At 45.1% G+C, this 15743-nt stretch overlaps 1 protein-coding gene across 8 annotated transcripts in view; it reads left to right on the plus strand.

Moving 5' to 3' along the window:
* The window catches only part of KIF9 (kinesin family member 9), a 59275-nt gene that overhangs the window by 22997 nt on the left and 20535 nt on the right, over positions 1-15743 (plus strand). For 7 of the 8 annotated variants that reach the window (XM_057705361.1, XM_057705352.1, XM_057705354.1 and 4 more), the window contains 6 exons: positions 3794-3862; positions 4724-4828; positions 6018-6073; positions 6842-6932; positions 7424-7557; positions 9120-9311. In XM_057705361.1, coding sequence (XP_057561344.1) covers positions 3794-3862; positions 4724-4828; positions 6018-6073; positions 6842-6932; positions 7424-7557; positions 9120-9311 — 647 coding nt within the window. The remainder of the gene's footprint in view (positions 1-3793; positions 3863-4723; positions 4829-6017; positions 6074-6841; positions 6933-7423; positions 7558-9119; positions 9312-15743) is intronic. The other variant, XM_057705355.1, reaches the window with a different exon arrangement.

The following is a 15743-nucleotide window of genomic DNA, read 5'->3' on the forward strand; positions in this document are numbered from 1 at the left end:
AGCAAAAACTAAAAATTTTCTGACAAGGCAAAACAATGGTGATTATGTGCAGAAAGGAGTGCTTATTTACTTCTGGTCAAAATATAATTGACAGCCACTTTGGAGAGCATTTTGGCAACATCTAGTAAAGTAAAAACACACTTACCAATAATTCGGCTTTCCTTTAAGATGCTTATGCAATTGTAGTTACTGGAGACAGGAGCATATGCGTGCCCTAAACCCATGACAAACCAGCTAGACTTTCCAGATTCTAAATCCTGAAGGAAAATAACAATCCTGGGGCTCTGTGAATCTAACCCATGGTTTGGAGGTTGAGGAGGAAGTAGAGCTTAGAGCAGTGGTTCTCAAACTTGAGAGAGTGTCATAATCACCCTGCAGGCTCATTGAACCACAGGTCACTGGACCTGTTCCCAGAGTTCCTGATTCCATCCGTCTGGGGTAGGGGCCGAGGATTCAGATTTCTCGTAAGTTTCCCTAGTGCTGCTGCTGCTGTTCTGGGAGCACACTAGGAGAATGACTGGCACAGTAGTTAAGAGCCCTGGCCCCTGCATTGGGCTATCCTGGTTCAGCAGTCTGCTCTTTCCTTCATCAGCTGTATAGCCTCAGTGAGATACTTATTCTTTCTAGGGGATGAGTAACAGAATCCACTCTTAAAGAGATGTTGTGGAGAGTAAGGTAATGGGTAGAAATCTTTTAGCACAGTGCTGTCATAGAGTAAGTGTTCAGGAAATGTTATGCCCAGCTAGCACTGTAATCACTTCTACAGACGAGCAGTGTCACTTCTAGACATATGTAGCGGCATTCTCACATATGCATGTAGAGAGACTTAAAGAAGACGGTGCTGCACTGCTTATTGTAATGGTGAAAAGTTAGGAACATGATTAATAGCCCTAATTCCAAACAGCTTCTTTCCAGTCAGTAGAAGAGGGCAAATTAGAGGCCACTAAGCCTGCCAGGCAGTAGGAGAAGTGGCTTCAATACTCTCAGGGTGTGGATGGAGGCTGGTGACCCATGGGAGCAGATGGCTCATTTCCGCCATCACCTGATTGGCCCAGAGGTCTAAACCTGGCTCTTCATGCCTCATTGGGCAGAGTCATCCAGCTGGAGGTCCCCAGCAGCTCAGCCAGACTTTCCCTAGCTGGACATAGTACATTTTCTAGAGCTGAGATCCCCCAGCTGGGAGGAGGGAATGGAGATGAGTAGGGGCCGGCCACCAGTCCTTTCCTGTTCACCTCACAGGGAGTCCACCTGAAGGAGCATCTTGAGGCTGCCTAGAGGGGCAGAGTCAGAATTTGGACCCTGGTCATGTGTCTCAAGTTCAGGCTTTGTGCCCTGATTCGCCACAGAGCCACCAGGACCCCTTGCTACAGACTGGTCACAGCTTCGGTCACCAGTCCCAAGAACCAGCTGTCAGGGGCTCCCTCCAGTGGCCATTTTTTGATAACTAAAGGGAGCCCTGTTGTTCACAGTGAAGGTTCTTCACATGAAGTCCTTTGAGATTCTTTTTTTTTTTTTTTTTTTTGGAAATTTATTTATTTATTTATTTATTTATTTATTTATTTATTTATTTATTTTATTGGCTGTGTTGGGTCTTTTTTGCTGTGCGTGGGCTTTCTTTGTAGTTGTAGTGAGCGGGGGCTATTCTTTGTTGTGGTGCGCGGGCTCCTCATTGCCGTGGCTTCTCTTGTTGTGGAGCACGGGCTCTAGGCGCATGGGCTTCAGTAGTTGCAGCACATGGGCTCAATAGTTGTGGCTCACGAGCTCTAAAGCACAGGCTCAGTAGTTGTGGCTCATGGGTTTAGTTGCTCCGCGGCATGTGGGATCTTCCTGGAGCAGGGATCGAACCCGTGTGCCCTGCAATGGCAGGCAGATTCTCAACCACTGTGCCACCTAGGAAGCCCCCTTTGGGATTCTTATATGAAAGACACAAGGACAGTATCTATCAAATGCAAAATGACTAAACAATTCTGCTTCTAGAAATGTATCATTTATTCATTCAGCTAAAATTTATGGAGTACTTACTAGTACCAGTCACTTTTAGAAGCACTTGGGATGCATCAGTGTACCAACAGAAACACAAATCTCTGTCTTTGAAGAGCTGACAGTCTGCTGGGGGTGGGGAGATAGACATAATAAACATAAGAAATTGGTCAATTCTAGATTCTGCCATTTGTGACAACATGGGTTAAACTAGAGGACATTATGCTAAGTAAAATAAGAAAGACACAGAAAGAAAATTACTGCATGATCCCGTTTATATGTCACGTTAACATTTGTCATTATTATAATCATTATAATCATTTGACAGATTCACTAATATGTCAAATTAACACTGAATGAAGTCAAATTCACAGAAGCAGAAAGTAGAGCAGTGGTTACCAGAAATGGGTGGGGGCAAGCTGAGAAGTGGGGAGATCTTGGTCAAAGAGTACATTTTTAGCTCTACGATGAATTAGTTCTGGGGACCTAATGTATAGCATGGTGGCTATAGTTAGTAGTAATGTACTGAATACTGAAAATTTGCTAGGAAAGTAGATCTCAGATGCTCATACAACACACACACACAAATGGTAACTAGTGGATGTGTTTATTAGCTTGACTGTAGCAGTCATTTCACTGTGTATGTGTATATCAGAACATCATGTTGTACACCTTAAATATATATAATTTTTCTTAATTCAAAATAAGTAAGTTCTATAGCTTCACTGTCCAATACAGTAGCCACTACTCACATATGACTACTGAAATCAATAAAAATTTTTCTTCTATGGCCGTGCCACATGGCATGCAGGATCCTAGTTCCCCAGCTAGAGATCAAACCCTCACTCCCTGCAGTTAGAAGCACAGAGTCTTAACCACTGGACTGCCAGGGAAGTCCCCTGAAGTCAGTAAAATTAAATAAAATTAAAAATTCACTTCCTTGGTCCCACCAGTCATATTTTAAGTGTTCAATAGCTTTACGTGGCTTGCAGCACAAATGCAGAACATTTCCATCATTATAGCAATTTCTGTTAGACAGCAAGATTTTTAAAAAAAAGAGTAGTGTGAGGGTGGGGAGGGGATTGCAGTTTTTCATGGGGTGATAGAGGTGTGCCTAGTTTAGAAGCTTTTGAACAAAGACTTGAGGGAGTAAGCCATGGAAATACCTGGGAGAAGAGTGTCCCAGGCAGAGGGGACAGGCAATGCAGAAGCAGGAATGTGCCCATTTGGCAGGAGTGGAGTGAGCAGGGGGAGAAGAGTAGGAAAGGAGAAATGGGGCAGATCACATAGAGCTCATAGATCACTGTATTGTCCTACACAAAAATGTAAGTACGAAGATGTCTTGCAGAATTTTTTTTGTAGCAGCAATAAATTGGAGGTGGCATACCTGATTATCAGTGGAGAATTGTAATGCTTTGTGAAGTGGTTGGGAAGGATGAAGGTGAGAGCATCCTGGAGGCATGGGCTGCACTGAGAGGGCCATTACCCTGGTGAACTGGAGTATCCTGGAGCTCCTGGGAGTTGGGGTTTGAGGTGGTCCTAGGGGTGCCTGTGCTCACTCTGTTCTCAGTCTCCTCTGCAGCAAGAGGCAGAGGCCAGAGGACTGCTGAGACCCCCTCAAACCCTAAAATCACCCAGTTGGAGAACAGTCACCAGCAGGGAGGAAATTATCCAAATGCTGAGATCACACCCTATAGAGTACCTGGAAGGGCGAGGATGTCCAGGCATAGGGTGGGGAATTATAGGCTTGATATGGGTGGGTTCTCTGACTGTCCTCCCTTCTCGCCCCCCCCCCCATATGTTTCCCTGGCAGCGAATGGTCAAGAACCTGGAGAAGGAGCTGGCACTCCTCAAGCAGGAACTAGCCATCCATGATAGCCTGGTAAGGGGCTAGAGGTGGTGGTGGTGGGGTATTGGCCAGAATGCTAGAGGGACTAGGGTCAGGGTACCAGGTGGGCAGAAGGACTAGGTGGGGAGAAAGCAAAGGGTCAGGGCAAGGATGCTGGATGAGCAGAGCTGGTTGGGTGTGCAAAGGGACTGGATGGATGGGGGCCAGATGGGTTGGGGGCCAAGTAGACAGGGTAACTGGGGGAACAGAGACTGGGAGGGGCAGAAGGGCTGGGGAACTAGGGGTGTCTGATAGGCAGGGACACTGGAAGAACAAGATGTGGACAGGGGTGTCAGATGGTCAAGGAGCAGAGCCAGGCAGTAGGCAGGGGGTGAGCGGCAGGGGCTAGAGGCTTGGCAGGTTGGGGGAGAAGGGGCAGACAGCATGATAGGTCAAGGTCAGGGAAGGTGGGGCACACTGGATGGTGGGGGCGGGCAGCAGCAGGGAGCCATGAAAGTGGGGGGGTGGGGGCAGGAGCTCTCCAGTAGCCTGTCTGAGCTGATGCTCATGGTCCAGAGGGGCCTCAAGGCAGAGGCAGCCCCTCCTCTCCTGTGGCCCTCCTCCTACCGAATCTGCTGAGACTCGGTCAGCAGAACCCCCTTGCTTGGAGTAGCAGGCCCCCTGTCAGGCAGCCTTTCCTTCCCTGCCCTACCTGGGTGTCCCTTGCTGACCTGAGCACCTGTCCTGTGAGTCAGGCCCTCCCTGACAGGAACTGGTGATGAAGGGAATGGAGCTGGCTTGGGTGGCCAAGGTCTGTGCCCAACCTCCGCACTTCGGTTCTCATAATGGTCCCTGCCACCCTGCTTGGGCTCGGGTACTTGGACCTTAACAACATGCTCCCTTTCCTTCTCCAAGGCCAACCGCACCCTTGTGAACTATGACCCCATGGATGAAATTCAGATTGCCGAGATCAACTCCCAGGTGCGGAGGTACCTGGAGGGAACGCTGGATGAGATTGATGTAAGGAGCCTCTTAGGACCACCATGTCCAGCCAGCTCTGGCCACACCCCGATGCGTGCTGTGCTAGCTTCGGGACCTCACCCTGAGAGGGTACAGGGGGTGTGGGGCAGGTGGTGCTGGACTCCTGGCCTCAGGGCCCTTCAGCCCATTGAGGCCTCGGGATCCATGTTTAGGGTTGCAGGATTGTGAGTGCCCCACAGAGTGGCCAACAGCCTTAAACAGTCTTGAACACACAGGAGGTGGTCCATCACTGGGGGCACAAGTGTGGACCCTGGAGCCAGGCTGCCCTGAATCAAATCCCAGCTCATCTGTCTGCTTGTTAAGTGACCTCAGGAAAATGCTCAAGCTTGTGTACTCTTGTGGCCTCACGTGTATGGTGGGGAGGGAAACTGAGCTGGGATCAACTGAGGTGCAACACCTGAGGGGCCTGGCTGTGCCAGGCAGAGTGAGGGCATTAAAGGATGATGGTCATTCTGGTTGTCTCCAAGGCAGACCCCCCAGGGCCCATGCTGGAGTGGGCCAAGCTGGAGGAGACAGCAGCCACACAGGGAAAGGCCCTCAGGGGGAAAGATGCCTTCTGTTTTTATAGCACAGGCCTGCACACCTCTTATCAGGGAGCTCATGGGCAGAACCTTGCCTAGCCTGTTACTATGAGCAGCTGCCAGAGGCAGGCCTGGGACCACTGAGGGGCAGGCTCTTCTGATCTTCCTAATAAGGGCAGCCCCAGACTGACTGAGGCATCGAGGGTCATGCTAGCAGGCTATAGGGCCAAGAGGGAGGCCGATCGCCTTCCTCCAGCCACAGGTTTGTTTGTGTCTGTGCCCACACAGAAAGGTTCATATTGTCACCTTTTGGAAGCAGGAGAGAGCTAAGGACAATAAATTTTATTTAAGTGTTTTCTTAGTATTTTCAAGAACTAGAGTCATTTTAATTTTATAGAGATCTTCACTCAGAAAAGGTGATTTTTATAGCCTCAGTAAACAGTTTTAAAACTACAAATCACGTGTTTCTCTATTCTTGAGGAGGGCTGGACTGCCACTTTGCTTGAGAGGGTGTTGACAGATGTCCCATTCTTGAGACAGATGGTCCAAGGATTAGCCAAGGGGTCCTGTTTTCTCTGCTAACACAGACACAGCCTCGGTCTCATGGTGCCCTTGGTTTAACCTCTGCGTTGTTCTCTTCCCTCCAGATAATCAACCTCAGACAGATCCAGGAGGTGTTCAACCAGTTCCGGGTGGTTCTGAGGTAAGGGACCCACCCCATCCACCCACTCCTACCTCAGGCTGCCATTTTCATTTCCCATGGTCTGGGAGTGGGCCAAGTGCACTTGCCTTCTCTCCAGTGTGTGAGGAGCCAGATCAGAGCCCTCTGGGTATGGCAGGCCCTGGGTGTCCCCGAAAGTCTCTGCGCCTGAGCTTTCAGATCCTCCTGCCCTTCCCTTCCCCTGGAGGAAGTGGGGAAGACAGCCCTCCATTTGAGGACTACTCAGAGAGGAGGCAGTCCCTGGTTTCCTGAGTTCATTAATTGGACAGGAGGTCTTTATGGAGTGCCATCCCTGAACATGGCCGGAGCAGGACATTTTGATACTCCCTGCAGCCCCCTCCCTGCCTGAGGAGGGATTTGTGGTTTATTTGGGTACAGACATACCTATAGCCTGAAGGGTTGATGCTGTGTGGTATCACAGAAGCTAGGTACATGACTTCAAAGGGCCTGTTAGAGACAGACAGGTGGGGAAGCATGGTCTCAAGGCAGGCGTATGGTCCTTGTTAAAGGTCATCTTAGAGTAGTTGTGCTTGGCATATAAGATGGTCCCTGCAGATTTGGGGGCTGGACAATGGGTACATGCACTGGGGAGTGGGGGCAGGGGAATGAGTGTGTTTTGTCTGGTCTGGTTCATGATGAGGATGTGGCTCCATCGCAGGGGCCACACACAAACAACTTCTAACTCTGATACTTGGTGCTTGCCCCAGTGGGTTCAGCATGGCCCCAGGTTCTTTCACTCTCTCTCCCAAGCCAACAGGAACAGGAAGTGGAGTCCGCTTTGCGCAGGAAGTACACCCTCATAGACAAGAATGACTTCGCAGCCATCTCTGCTGTCCAGAAGGTGAGCACAATTGCCTCTTGCCTCCTGTAAGACTCACATCAGATTTTTCCATCCCCAGATCTTTCCAGAGGCAGCGCGTGTCCTGCATTAAAGCAGACCTAGGGTTGCAACAGATAAAGGTAGCACCAGCACGAGCATGGGGTGACTCATGCAAGAGTAAACCACATGTGAATTCAAAATGATCTCTATAAATTGGAGACTTGGCTAGTAGTAAACAAGACCAATTCCCAGAGTTAGGTTGGACATGGGCCTCAAGAGCCTCAGAGTATGGAATGAGACACCAGACCATGAGAGGAGTTGATGTAGAAAGTGGATGTTTGGTAGGGTGGCCAGAAACAGCACTACTGGGGACAGCATGTAGTGACATCAGCAGGAGCCACATCTTGGTGTGTGGGATGAACATATCCACCGTTGGTCCACATATGGCACCTGGGTCCCTGGGGCCTGAACCCTTAATCTAATCTTCAGACCTGCGACTGGGCTCTATCTAGGCAGGACTCGTGGACGTTGATGGCCACCTAGTGGGTGAGCCTGATGGACAAGGCTTCGGACTCGGAGTTGCCCCTTTCTCTACCAAACCTGGGAAGAAATCCAAGTCCAAGAAGATGTTCAAAGAGCAGCTCAGGTGAGTGACCTTCCTTCTGCTCCAGCTGATCAGCACCCGGCCTTCCTTGGCTGGTGAAAAGGAGGACGTACGCTGTCCCTCCCTTCCCCCGGTGTCTTATGTATGGGGTGGTCACAATGGATGCTACTCCTGCCAATGCTGGCAGCATCTGTGGGGCTCAGGCTGGGGCTGGTCACCTGTCATCCTCACAGCAGTTCCATGAAGTGGGAGTTCATGTCTCCATTTTACTAATGAGGAAACCAAGGCTCAGAGAGGGGAAGTCATTCCAAGGTCACATTGCTGAGGTGTGGTAGAGTGGAAGTGAGAAGCTGGGCCAGCACTCACCCTCCAGTACTTCATGTGGAAACCCACCCCTCACCACCAGTTTCCTTCTGTGACCTGACTAATTGGTACCCATTCCCCTAAAAATCCCAGCTTACCTTTCAGGTGAGACTTGTTTGTAGGTGCAGGGTGGGAAGAATGTCAAAGTTCCCTTAATGATCCAGCCTCCCTGGCAAGTGCTGTGTCGTGGTGGACAAAGCACATGCTCCGGAGGTAATGCCTGGGCTCACCTCCCTGCTCAGTACTTCTTTCACCCCAGGGGGTCACCTTCTTTGAGGCATGAGAGCCTCTCTGCCTTTGTTTCCTCATCCCTAAATGGGTATAATAATAATAATAACATCAGTCACTGGGGTGATTTTGAGGATAAGTGAGTAAATACAGTCCCTGTCCCTGGAAGACCTCAACACAGATATGTTGTTACTGTTATTATCACTTGTAAAAGGACACGGGCCAGAAGAGATTGTAGAAAACTGTCACATGCAGGACTGGAGTTGGGTAGCAGGATGCCCTGGCCTCCTCCTGCCTCTTCAGGAAGGGCAGTCACACCCCCGCCCTCTCTGTTCTGCCGTCCGGTAATCAGTGCAGTAACAAATGCATCGAGCTTGGTTCCCCCAAGCCACACCTGTTGCAAGAAGAAGAAAAGAGAAGGAAACTGTGGAAGGAGCCGTGGACATCCTCCCTTCAGTTCAATCCTGCTCACATGTGCCTCTCTGGGAGAGAGGACCTTGGGCACCATCACTTGGAGAGGGAGGATGGCTACTTTCCTGGGAGCTGGTGTGGGCACTGATGTAGGTGGGAGAGCAAGTCGTGGACTGGTTAGAGCAGCAGGGCAGACATGGCTCTCTTTACTGTTGGTCTGCAGACAGACATACCCTGGGTAGGGGCTCTGCTACTCTTTCCCAGGGATTCCTGTGTGACTAGTACCTCAGCAGCCGTGATGCTCTGTAGAGCCTATGGCCCACCCCAAATATCCTCAGGCTTCCAAACTGCAGACTGCCCATTCCTCTCAGGTGTCTCCTGCTGGAGGGAGGACTTCTTGTTGTGATAAAATGGAGAGAAATGCTCTCCTCTTCCTCCCCACCTGCATGGCTTAGGGTTGTACTCTTTGGCCTTTGGCCTAGGTATATATTCAAGATAGGAGCTGAGCGGGCTGGGGCTTCTGGTGTATGAGTGCTGAGCAGCATTACTCCCCTCAGCATCAGAGACACTGAGCCCGGGGTCTCCTTGCCTTCTCCTTCCAGCTCCTCAGCAAGAAAAGAGGGTGCCAGCAGCCCTGTGGGTGGCAAGGACTTGGATGTTTCCGTCTCCAAGACCCAGCTGACGCCATCCTCCAAGGATGGAGATGTCAAAGACATGCTTCTGCGGGAGCGGGAGACCTCCAATATTGAGCCCCTCGCCTTGGACTCCCCAAAGGAGGAATTACGCCCACCCAGGTGACCATCTAACACTAGCTCCTGCACCAGATCACACAAAACCAGAGTATGACAAGGAAAGAGCACCTACAGGTAGAAGAGAAATAAAATGGGGTAATAGGCAAAGACTAGGAGCACAGTCCAAAAAAGAAGAAACATGATGGCTTATATGTGTGCAAAATGGTTCAACCTCAGGAGTTATCCAAGATGCACAATTATACACGGAATCATTTTAGACCCTCCAAATAGCAATTATTTAAATAATTAAATTTGCATTTTTTTAAAAATTTTTTTGGGGGTACACCAGGTTCAATCATCTGTTTTTATACACATATCCCCGTATTCCCTCCCTTCCTTGACTCCCCCCCCTCGAGTCCCCCCCACCCTCCCTGCCCCAGTCCTCTAAGGCATCTTCCATCCTCGAGTTGGACTCCCTTTGTTATACAACAACTTCCCACTGACTATTTTACAGTTGGTAGTATATATATGTCTGTGCTACTCTCTCGCTTCATCTCAGCTTCCCCTTCACCCCCCGCCCCCTCCCATACCTCGAGTTCTCCAGTCCATTCTCTGTATCTGCATCCTTATTCTTGTCACTGAGTTCATCAGTACCATTTTAGATTCCATATATGTGAGTTAGCATGCAATATTTGTCCTACTCTTTCTGACTTACTTCACTATGTATGACAGATTGTAGTTCTATCCACCTCATTACATATAGCTCCCTCTCATCCCTTTTTATAGCTGAGTAATATTCCATTGTATATATATGCCACATCTTCTGTATCCATTCATTTGCTGATGGGCATTTAGGTTGCTTCCATGTCCCGGCTATTGTAAATAGTGCTGCAATAAACATTATGGTACAAGTTTCTTTTGGGATGATGGTTTTCTTTGGGTATATGCCCAGGAGTGGGATGACTGGATCATATGGTAGTTCTATTTGTAGTTTTTTAAGGAACCTCCAAATTGTTTTCCATAGTGGCTATATCAACTTATATTCCCACCAACAGTGCAGGAGAGTTCCCTTTTCTCCACACCCTCTCCAACATTTGTGGTTTCCAGACTTTGTGATGATGGCCATTCTGATTGGTGTGAGGTGATACCTCATTGTGGCTTTGACTTGCATTTCTCTGATGATTAGTGATGTTGAGCATCTTTTCATGTGTGTGTTGGCCATCTGTATGTCTTCTTTGGAGAAATGTCTATTTAGGTCTTCTGCCCATTTGTGGATTGGGTTATTTGCTTTTTTGGTATTAAGCTTCATGAGCTGCTTGTATATTTTGGAGGTTAATCCTTTGTCCGTTGTTTCATAGGCAATTATTTCTTCCCATTCTGAGGGTTGCCTTTTAGTCTTGTTTATGGTTTCTTTTGCTGTGCAAAAGCTTTTAAGTTTCATGAGGTCCCATTCGTTTATTCTTGATTTGATTTCCCTGATTCTAGGAGGTGGGTCAAAAAGGATGTTGCTTTGATGTATGTCATAGAGTGTTCTGCCTATGTTTTCCTCTAGGAGTTTTAAAGTGTCTGGCCTTACATATAGGTCTTTAATCCATTTGGAGTTTATTTTTGTGTATGGTGTTAGGAAGTGTTCTAATTTCATTCTTTTACATGTTGCTGTCCAATTTTCCCAGCACCACTTATTGAAGAGGCTGTCTTTTTTCCATTGTATACTCGTGCCTCCTTTGTCAAAGATAAGGTGCCCATATGTGTTTGGGCTTACTTCTGACTTCTCTATTCTATTCCATTGATCGTCCTTTCTATTTTTGTGCCAGTACCATACGTCTTGATCACTATGGCCTTGTAGTATAGTTTGAAGTCAGGAAGCCTGATTCCACCTACTCCATTTTTCCTTCTCAAGATTGCTTTGGCTATTCGGGGTCTTTTGCGTTTCCATACAAATTGTAAGATTTCTTGCTCTAGTTCTGTGACAAATGCCATTGGTAATTTGATCGGGATTGCATTGAATCTGTAAATTGCTTTGGGTAGTACAGACATTTTCACGATGTTGATTCTTCCAATCCAGGAACATGGTATGTCCCTCCATCTGTTTATGTTGTCTTTGATTTCTTTCATCAATGTCTTAAAGTTTTCTGCATACAGATCTTTTGCCTCCTTAGGCAGGTTTATTCCTAGGTATTTTATTCTTTTTGTTGCAATGGTGAATGGGAGAGTTTCCTTAATTTCTCTTTCTGCTCTTCCGTTGTTAGTGTATAGGAATGCAAGAGATTTCTGTGCATTAATTTTGTATCCTGCTACTTTACTAAACTCATCAATGAGTGCTAGCAGTTTTCTGGTAGAGTCTTTAGGGTTTTCTATATATAATATCATGTCATCTGCAAAGAGTGACAATTTTACTTCTTCTTTTCCAATTTGGATTCCTTTTATTTCTTTTTCTTCTCTGATTGCTGTGGCTAAACCTTCCAAAACTATGTTGAATAATAGTGGTGAGAGTGGACACCCTTGTCTTGTTCCTATTCTTAGAGGGAATGCTTTCAGTTTTTCCCCATTTAGAGTGATGTTAGCTTTTGGTTTTTCATATATGGCTTTTATTATGTTGAGGTAATTTCCTTCTATGCCCATTTTCTGGAGAGCTTTTATCATAAATGGATGTTGAACTTTGTCAAAAGCTTTTTCTGCATCTATTGAAATGATCATATGGTTTTTATCCTTCAATTTGTTGATATGATGTATCACGTTGATTGATTTGCGTATATTGAAGAATCCTTGCATCCCAGGGATAAACCCCACTTGATCATGGTGTATGATTTTTTTAATGTGCTGTTGCAGTCTGTTAGCTAGTATTTTGTTGAGGATTTTTGCATCTATATTCATCAGTGATATTGGTCTGTAGTTTTCTTTTTTTGTGACATCTTTGCCTGGTTTTGGGATCAGGGTGATGGTGGCCTCGTAGAATGAGTTTAGGGGTGCTCCGCCTTCTGCAATATTTTGGAAGAGTTTGAGAAGGATAGGTGTTAACTCTTCTCGAAATGTTTGATAGAATTCGCCCGTGAACCCATCTGGTCCTGGGCTTTTGTGTGTTGGGAGATTTTTAATCACTGCCTCAATTTCCATACTTGTGATTGGTCTGTTCATGGTTTCTATTTCTTCCTGGTTCAGTCTTGGAAGATTGTATTTTTCTAAGAATGTATCCATTTCTTCCAAGTTATCCAATTGATTGGCATATAGTTGCTTGTAGTAGTCTCTCATGATGTTTTGTATTTCTGAGGTGTCTGTTGTTACTTCTCCTTTTTCATTTCTAATTCTGTTGATTTGCATCTTCTCCCTTTTTTTCTTGATGAGTCTGGCTAATGGTTTATCAATTTTGTTAATCTTCTCAAAGAACCAGCTTTTAGTTTTATTTATTTTTCTTATGGTTTCTTTCCTTTCTTTTTCATTTATTGCTGCTCTGATCTTTATGATTTCTTTCCTTCTGCTCACTTTAGGGTTTCTTTGTTCTTCTTTCTCTAGTTGTTTTAGGCGTAAGGTTAGGTTGTTTATTCGATCATTTTCTCGTTTCTTAAGGTAGGACTGTATTGCTATAAACTTCCCTCTTAGAACTGCTTTTGCTGCATCCCATAGGTTTTGGGTTGTTGTGTTTTCATTGTCATTTGTTTCTAGATATTTTTTGATTTCCTCTTTGATTTCTGTGGTGATTCCTTGGTTGTTTAAGAGTGAATTGTTTAGCCTCCATGTGTTTGTATTTTTTGCAGTTTTTTTCCTGTAACTGATATCTAGTCTCATGGCGTTGTGGTCTGAGAAGATGCTTGATATGATTTCAATTTTCTTGAATTTGCTGAGGTTTGATTTGTGACCCAAGATGTGATCTATCCTGGAAAATGTTCCATGTGCACTTGAGAAGAAAGTGTAGTCTGTCATTTTTGGATGGAATGTCCTATAAATATCAATTAAGTCGAGATGGTCTAATGTGTCATTTAAAGCTTGTGTGTCTTTATTTTCTGTTTGGATGATCTGTCCATTGATGTAAGTGGGGTGTTCAAATCTCCCACTATTATTGTGTTCCTGTCGATGTCCCCTTTTATAGCTGTTAGCATTTGCCTTATGTATTGAGGTGCTCCTCTATTGGGGGCATAGATATTTACCATTGTGATATGTTCTTCTTGAATGGATCCCTTGATCATTATGTAGTGTCCTTCCTTGTCTCTTTTAATAGTCTTTACTTTCAAGTCTAATGTGTCTGATATGAGTATTGCCACTCCAGCTTTCTTTTGACTTCCATTTGCATGGAATATCTTTTTCCATCCCTTTACTTTCAGTCTATATGTATCCCTTGGTCTGAAGTGGGTTTCTTGTAGGCAGCATATAGAAGGGTCTTGTTTTTGTATCCATTCAGCCAGTCTGTGTCTTTTGGTTGGAGCATTTAATCCATTTACATTTAAAGTGATTATTGACATGTGTGTTCCAATTACCATTTTCTGAATTGTTTTGGGTTTGTATTTGTAGGTGTTTTCCTTTTCTTGTGTTTCCTACTTAGAGAAGTTCCTTTAGCACTTGTTGTAAGGCTGGTTTGGTGGTGCTGAATTCTCTTAACTTTTGCTTGTCTGGAAAGCTTTTGATTTCTCCCTCAAATCTGAATGAGATTCTTGCTGGGTAGAGTATTCTTGGCTGTAGGTTTTTCTCTTTCAGGACTTTCAGTATATCCTGCCATTCCCTTCTGGCCTGCAGAGTTTCTGTAGAAAGGTCAGCTGTTATCCTGATGGGTTTTCCCTTATATGTTATTTGTTGCTTTTCTCTTGCTGCTTTTAATATTTTTTCTTTGTGTTGAATTGTCATTAGTTTGATTAATATGTGTCTTGGTGTATTTCTCCCTGGGTTTATTCTGTATGGGACTCTCTGTGTTTCTTGGACTTGGTGAATTATTTCCTTTCCCATGTTGGGGAAGTTTTCCACTATAACCTCTTCAAATATTTTCTCAGACCCTTTCTTGTTTTCTTCTTCTTCTGGAATGCCTATAATTCGAATGTTGGTACGTTTAAGGTTATCACTGAGGTCTCTGAGACTGTCTTCTAATCTTTTTATTCTTTTTTCTTTTTCCTGCTCTGTGGCAGTTATTTCCCCCATTCTATCTTCCAACTCACTTATTCGTTCTTCTGCCTCAGTCATTCTGCTGGTTATAGCATCTAGAGTATTTTTAATTTCAGTTATTTTGTTATCCATTGCTGTTTGTTTTTCTGAGTTCTTATGAACTGTTTCTTGTACTTTCTCTATTTTGTTATCGAGCTTTTGTATCATTTTTACTATCATTACTCTAAATTCTTTTTCAAGCATTTTTCCTATTTCTTCCTCATTTATTTGGTCTTGTGGGGTTTTTTCCTGCTCCTTTGCCTGCATGGTGTTTCTTTGTTTCCTCATGGTTGTCCAGACTTTTGGGGTTGCTTGTCTGGCTATGTCGGGCTCCCCGCAGCCCTTTCTGGTGTCCGAGGCCGTCTGCTGGTGTTCAGCTGGTTCTCTGTGGGAATTACTGCGTCCTTCCATGCATTCCCAATGCATCTGTGGAGAGGGATGCACTCCACGTCTCTCTACTTCGCCGCCATCTTTTCTCTCCAAATTTGCATATTTTGAGTAAATATATTCAAAAGATAGAAAATGCTCAAATATGAGACCCCTTCCTCCAACCACCCAGTTCCTCTCTGCGGTGAGTCAGTAATTGAATTTTTAGGAATCTATCCCGAGGAAATAATTAGAGATGATTTATACAAAAAGATTTATACAAAAAGATTGTCATTAATTTAAAAAAGCAAAAGAAAAAAATTTTTGGTAACACCTTCAATAGTCAACATTAGGGAAAGGGCACTGAGTGATTTATTCTCTCTGCCCTTGAAATGTACAAAGATATACATGAAGAAATTTCCCCCAACCTGTGAACATTTCCAAACATTCAGAGAAGCTGGAAGAATTGTATAGTGAACACCCTCTTGATTCTACAATTAATGTTACTGTAGTATTTCATCATGTGTCTTTCTCTCCACCCTTCCATCCATCTTTTTTAAAAAAAATGGGTTTCAAAGTAAGTTGCAGACAATCTTCTTTCCCCTGCCCAACATTTCATTTTACATCTTATTAACTAGAGTTCCCCAAGAGTTTTTAATACCATGAAAGAATGTTTCTGTGAAAAAAGTAAGATGTAAAATTATATATATTGCATGACCCCAAATATTAAAAAATTTATCGAAGAAATGAAGGAGGTACACCAAAGTGTGGTTGCCAATAGGTAATAAGTGATATATATATTTTTTAACTTTTCCTTACTTTCCTCGTTTTCTGCGATAGTCCCATGCCCTTGTGTGCTGAGTAAGACAGAGATGACGGAATGATTCCTACACAGTTTAGCTCCCATCTGGGTTAGGTGGTGCCCAGGAATTCTGACTTCCTGCTCATGAAGCCCCAGGGAAGAAAGGTGAAGTGCCTAGTAGCTCCAAGGCAGCTGCCCCATTT

This window comes from Hippopotamus amphibius, chromosome 13 (assembly GCF_030028045.1).
Source record: "Hippopotamus amphibius kiboko isolate mHipAmp2 chromosome 13, mHipAmp2.hap2, whole genome shotgun sequence".
Lineage (NCBI taxonomy): Eukaryota > Metazoa > Chordata > Mammalia > Artiodactyla > Hippopotamidae > Hippopotamus > Hippopotamus amphibius.